Source organism: Melanerpes formicivorus, unplaced genomic scaffold, assembly GCF_026170545.1.
Source record: "Melanerpes formicivorus ecotype bairdi unplaced genomic scaffold, bMelFor1.0.p_v2 SCAF_26, whole genome shotgun sequence".
Lineage (NCBI taxonomy): Eukaryota > Metazoa > Chordata > Aves > Piciformes > Picidae > Melanerpes > Melanerpes formicivorus.
In genome coordinates, this window is record NW_027142378.1 from 8686836 (window position 1) to 8692546 (window position 5711).

Genomic DNA, 5711 nt, shown 5'->3' on the forward strand with positions numbered 1-5711 from the left:
AAGTAGACCAAAGCATTTAAAACAACATGGAAAAGCCTTTGGTTAAAGGTCATCTTGGTAACCTCTGTATCTGCCTAACATTCATGCATACAGGAGTTAGCAGAACCTTTAAGTACCTGAAGAGACAGGAAGTGCCTTGTCCTAACTGGAGAGGGCTCAGGTGTTTTATTTCATTTTCAAATGTAGTTTCTTAAGTATGCTTTTAAGGTTCCCATCTCTTACACCATGCATAGATGCAGGGACTAACAGCCTAGACCTGCACATGATCCTCATTCTGCAGATTAATTCCTTCTTTGGCAATCTCTCAGCGATTTTTATGGTCAGTACACCCCGGTATGACCTCTGACTTTAAAGGCTGCCTGTAAAGATTTGCACTGCTTGGGGAAGAAGGAGGGGAAAGGTGTGGGACATTTTCAGAGAAATCTAAGCAATGAAAGCCTGAAATGCGAGTGGTAGCTTTTCTGACAGCCCCCAGGGGCTCCAGGGCTGCAAGTCCTTTTCCAAACCTCCCTCTGCAGCAGGGTTTTCCCTAAGGACAGCAGCAGCTGCAGGGAGGGGAGGCAGGAGAAGATGGGGAAGCCCTGGCTCTTAACTGAGCCAACAGCGACACCCAGGGCTTCATCAGCACAGTCAATCCCTTTTTCAATCTGCTCCTCCACACCCCATGCAGCCTGGACAATTTTCCAGGGTTTAGCCCTTTTTGTGTTCCCAAGTGACCACACTGATTGGGAAGGAGGTAACATTTTACTGTAGTAATTGTATCAGTAGAAATCCTGTATATTGGTGCACTGAGAGTACATTAGATCAGCCACAGGCACATCTAAATTCAAACAACTGCATTCACATCACATGGATTGTACTTTATCATAGAATCAATAAGGTTGGAAAAGACCTCAAAGATCATCAAGTCCAACCTCTTACCCAACACCTCATGACTACTAAACCATGGCACCAAGTGCCACATCCAATCCCTTTGTGAACACCTCCAGGGGTGGTGACTCCACCACCTCCCTGGGCAGCACATTCCAATGGCTAACAACTCTCTCAGTGAAGAACTTTCTCCTCACCTCCAGCCTAAGCTTCCCCTGGTGCACTTTGAGACTGTGTCCTCTTGTTCTGGTGCTGGTTGCCTGGGAGAAGAGACCAACCCCCTCCTGGCTGCAGCCTCCCTTCAGGTAGTTGTAGACAGCAATAAGGTCTCCCCTGAGCCTCCTCTTCTCCAGGCTAAGCAACCCCAGCTCCCTCAGCCTCCCCTCACAGCGCTGTGCTCGAGGCCTCTCCCCAGCCTTGTTGCCCCTCTCTGGACACGTTCAAGACTCTCAATGTCCTTCTTAAACTGAGGGGCCCAGAACTGGACACAGGACTCAAGGTGTGGCCTAACCAGTGCTGAGTACAGGGGCAGAATGACCTCCCTGCTCCTCCTGGCCACACTATTCTTGATGCAGGCCAGGATGCCATTGGCCTTTTTGGCCACCTGGGCACACAGTGGTTTAATGTCCATGGTAGTTTTGGGTTGATGGCTGGACTTGAAGATTTTAGAGGTATTTTCCAACTGAAACAATTCTATGATTCTAATACAATTAGAGAGGCAAGACAGTAGCAGGAATTAATGATTCTAGAAAAACATTTCATCAGAAGCAGAAAAAAACACCTTAGAACTGATTGGGACACAGAATGTAGAGAGAAGAACCCAAAGTACACCCCAGTTGTCCACACTTCCCACTCCTAGGATGTGAAAGCTGTCTGGCAGTCACTGGGCTGTTGGTGATGTCACTGGTGTAGAGCCTGCATGGCTGCTGAGGTAGTCTGTTGTTTGCTTTTCAAGTTGAGGCTTGCTTCACATCTGAAGGGATACCTGCTCCTCCCTGCAGGGCAGGAGGCAGCTCAACTGCTACCAGGCTGAAATAGCAGCAAATGAAGTAGACTAATGCCTGTAGTTTTACCACCATGCAGAGAAACTGTGGAGGGCAAGGGGACGAATGGAGTTCAAGGTTTGTACATTCCAGTCGAGAAGCTGAGGCAAACTTAAGTAGAAAACAAGTAAATGCAATCTGTGTTGCACCAGTTTAAAGCACAAAGGTGCAAAGCACTGGTTCTCCTTTGAAGCAGAGCATGAAGAGTTACAGTGATCAGAAAGCGCAGGCATAAGCAGCCCATGAGCTGACAGCCAGCTAGGCCATACCTGAAAGCATACTTGGCCACTCCTGTGCAGTACTTTAGGCTCTTTTAAAACAAACCCACCAGGGGCATCCTTCTCTAACTGAAACAGACCTGTGAGAAAACAGTACCCTGAAAATCAGCACTAAAGTGTCTGAAATGAAGCACCTAAACCGTGAAGCATCTGTGATTCGTTTAATTCTTCTGAAAATGTGTGTCACAGTCCATAAAACTGTTGCATTTCCATCTATTCACTGGCTGCTTTGCAAACTCTCTCCATGTTTAGTAGGATTTATACTGAAATAGCTAACTTCCTACTTGCTTGCCCAAGGAAAGACGAAGCCAGCTGTGGTTTATTCCTGCTGTGGCCCAGCTGGCAATGGAATATTCAAGGAGGCAGCGACCCATGCAGTGTCAGCGTGGGACTGCTGCTACAGGCTGCAGCTCTATATCCCTGCAGGCTACATCCCTGCCTTGCTTTTTCACTTTCTTCTCCTTCAGAATTTGGTAAGAAAGGTTGTTTAAAAACCAGTCTACGTCCTGATAATCTTCAGGCCACCGCAAATACCGACTCCTCTGTAAGAAGCTTCGAATTGGTTTGTGCTTCATCAGCTGATACTGAGAAAGCGACCCAGCCACTACCATAATGAGGACATCTTTCAGATCACAAAAGTACCTGCTCTGGGCAAAATTAAAGGCTTCCACACACCACCCATCTTTGAGAAACTGCTTGGTCACGATGCAAATTGTTTTCCTGCTGTTCCAAATGGCATCACGGATATTGTTGATATGTTCTTCCCCAGGCAAGAAATCTCTTTCCTCAAAGCACAAAGTAAACCTGTTTTTATCAAAATACTGTGAATCCAGGTGCTTTATCACAGCATTCTGGACCCATTCAAAGTCATTTTTGCTGAAGCACAAGTAGGCATCGTATTTGTATTCACTTTTATCTGCTGCCTGTGGCTGGCTGTCGATCAGTTTTTTGGTGGTAGTTCTGTACCAGACGAAACAAATCCCCCGACAGCGAGTAAAAATGATGACTGCCATCAGAAACAGTGTAAGAGTGACAGAGGTGAAGACAAATACTGAGAACCTGAGGGTCTCCTGGAGTTCATCTTCATCGCAACCATCATATATCAGAGCTGACAGCGGTACCCCTGCAAATTCAGGTGGGTATACACAGTACCTGTCAGACTGCGAGCCAGCTAGGGTTACGTTGGTTTCATTTAGCCACACTAGCAGGCTCTGTAAAGCACAATCACAGACATAATTATTATGTGTTATATCCAGAATACTCAAAGTCATAAAGACTTTGGGCTCAGGGGAAAAAAGCTGGTTTCCAGATAAGTTCAGGTTTGTTAGGCTTTGTGGAAAAAGCCCAGGAGAAAGATGAGACAATAGGTTGGAAGCTAGATTAAGTCTTTTTAGGGATGTCAGGCCTCTGAAAATCTCCTGTGGAAGAGCACTAAGGTAGTTGTTATTCAGATGTAGAACCTCAAGTTTGGACAGTGTCCCAAACACGCCCAAACACAAATTTCTCTCCCACACGAGCTGTAACATATTCTCGCCTAGATCCATGTATATTAACTGATTGTTTCCCACAGCACCATCAGTTTTCTCACAGTAAGAGAAGCGATTCTGCTTTAGGAAGAGATACTGCACACCTGGAACTCGGAAAAGAATATACAGCTCACCCAGGTTTGCCAACCAATTTCTTTCTAAGTCAAGGTGTGTTGCTGCCATTGCCGTGTCAGCTACAGACGTTAGCTTGTTGTCGCCTAGAAAGGCAGAGGTCAAACGTGGAAAGGAAGGGAGGTCTTTAAGAGCATTGTCTCGGAGATCAATTACTCTCAGACTTACCAACCACCTGAAGGCTTCCTGAGCAATCATCCCAATATGATTTTGCTGTAAATCAATGTACGTCACGCTATGTAGACCATCAAAAGTATAATCATACAACTCGCCTAAAAGATTGCTTGAGAGATTGAGAGTTTTCAGGTTACCCAGGCCCAAAAATGCTCGCCTTTTGATTTGATTTATCTTGTTTTTGAAAAGGTTCAGCAATTCCAGATTACCAAGGGCTTGAAAGACCAAGGAATTCAGAGAGAAAATGTAGCCATTTGAAATATCAAGCAAACGAAGATCACTTCTTGCTAGCCCGGCAAACGTGTCGCTGTCTGGATTCTTTAGGTTATCAAAGCCAAATCCTGAACCCATTATATGATGTCTAAATGTTAAAGCACTAATTGGAGTCCCTTTAATGGCTTTTAAAAAGTATTGGACTTGCTCTGTGTTCCAGCCATTTTCACTCAGGTCTAGTGAGTCAAACCTGACGTTTGTGAAAGGATTTGTGCATCTGGCCCAGGCCGTTTCATCTGTCTTGTAAAGCAGATTAGAACTGAGGCTTAAATACAAAAACTGTTTTCCTTGGAAGCAGGTAAGATTGCTTTGACACAGGCTGGCTACGTGGTTGGATTTCAGGTTCACAGTTTTCAAGACTGTGAGATTACAAAACGAGGGATGAGGACGAAGGTTTGCGATTTCATTCCCTGAGAGATCCAACTCTTCCAGTGAGTTCAGACCTTGGAAGTAACGTTCCTCCAGGATGGAATCTCCAAGCTGGTTGTTAAACAGACGAAGTACAGTCAAGCTTGACAAGCCCACAAAAGCATCAAGATCCAGTTGAAGAATCTTGTTGAATCCCAAGTCTAGGATACGGAGGTTTGGCAGGTTCCTGAAAGCTTCTTTTCCAATGGTAACAGGATAGACATACTGCATTCCAAATTCCAGCAGCAACAAGTGCTCCAGCAGGGGGAACGACGTCGCAGACACTTGCCTGATGTAGTTGAAGCTTACCAAAAGCTTCACCGTATCCTTTGGCACGAGTGGAATATCTGTGAGGTTGCAGAAATTATACAGGGACACCTGGTCTTCTGAGTGACAGCTTCTGAGTGCACATATGTAACTAGCCAGTGATACTCCAAAAACAAGTACTAGCTGTTGATGTAGCATCACGAATCTACGTGGGAAAAGTGAAAACAGCAAGCGTTAATTCTGTGGCTGGCCAGCTATGCTTGTTGCTGTAACTCAATAGTTGTGAAGAACATGTTTAGCAGCTGTAGAATAAAGACTACAACTCATTTGGAATGTATCCTTTCTCTGAAGTCTAACAGGCACAGTCTGATAGGCTGGCTGGGCAGATGATGGGTCCCAAGGAGCTGCGAGCGCTTCCTACAACCTAAGAAGTAACCCTCCTTGATGTACCTTATGGGTAGCACCAAAACACAAGATAAGTGGGAAAAATCTTGGCCTAGCCATTTAATTTGCATCATGGAACTGATAATGCTGGTTTGGTTTTTTTTGGCTCAGTTATCCAAACAGGTTTGAACAGTTTGGATTACCAAAGTGCAGTGCAGTCATCCACTTATCTCAACAGAGCAGGCTAATGCTGCTCTTCCCCCTGAGCACTCTCCTCATGAGGGCAAGCAGAGTACTGAGAATTCAGACTGCAGTCACACAGCAAGTGCCTAACAGCCAGAAATTTTTAAAAGGGG

The 5711-nt window shown here is 45.3% G+C and overlaps 1 protein-coding gene across 1 annotated transcript; it reads right to left on the minus strand.

Annotated features, from left to right (window-relative positions):
• Positions 1 to 556: 556 nt before the first annotated feature.
• TLR5 (toll like receptor 5) lies at positions 557 to 5169 on the minus strand. Its single transcript, XM_068153537.1, has one exon. The coding sequence runs from the start codon at positions 5167 to 5169 to the stop codon at positions 2572 to 2574; it is 2598 nt and encodes an 865-aa protein (XP_068009638.1). The 3' UTR covers positions 557 to 2571.
• Positions 5170 to 5711: the final 542 nt, after the last annotated feature.

Excerpts from the sequence above, each read along its gene's own strand:
- TLR5 (XM_068153537.1), bottom strand. The coding sequence starts at position 5,169 with ATGCTACATCAACAGCTAGTACTTGTTTTTGGAGTATCACTGGCTAGT.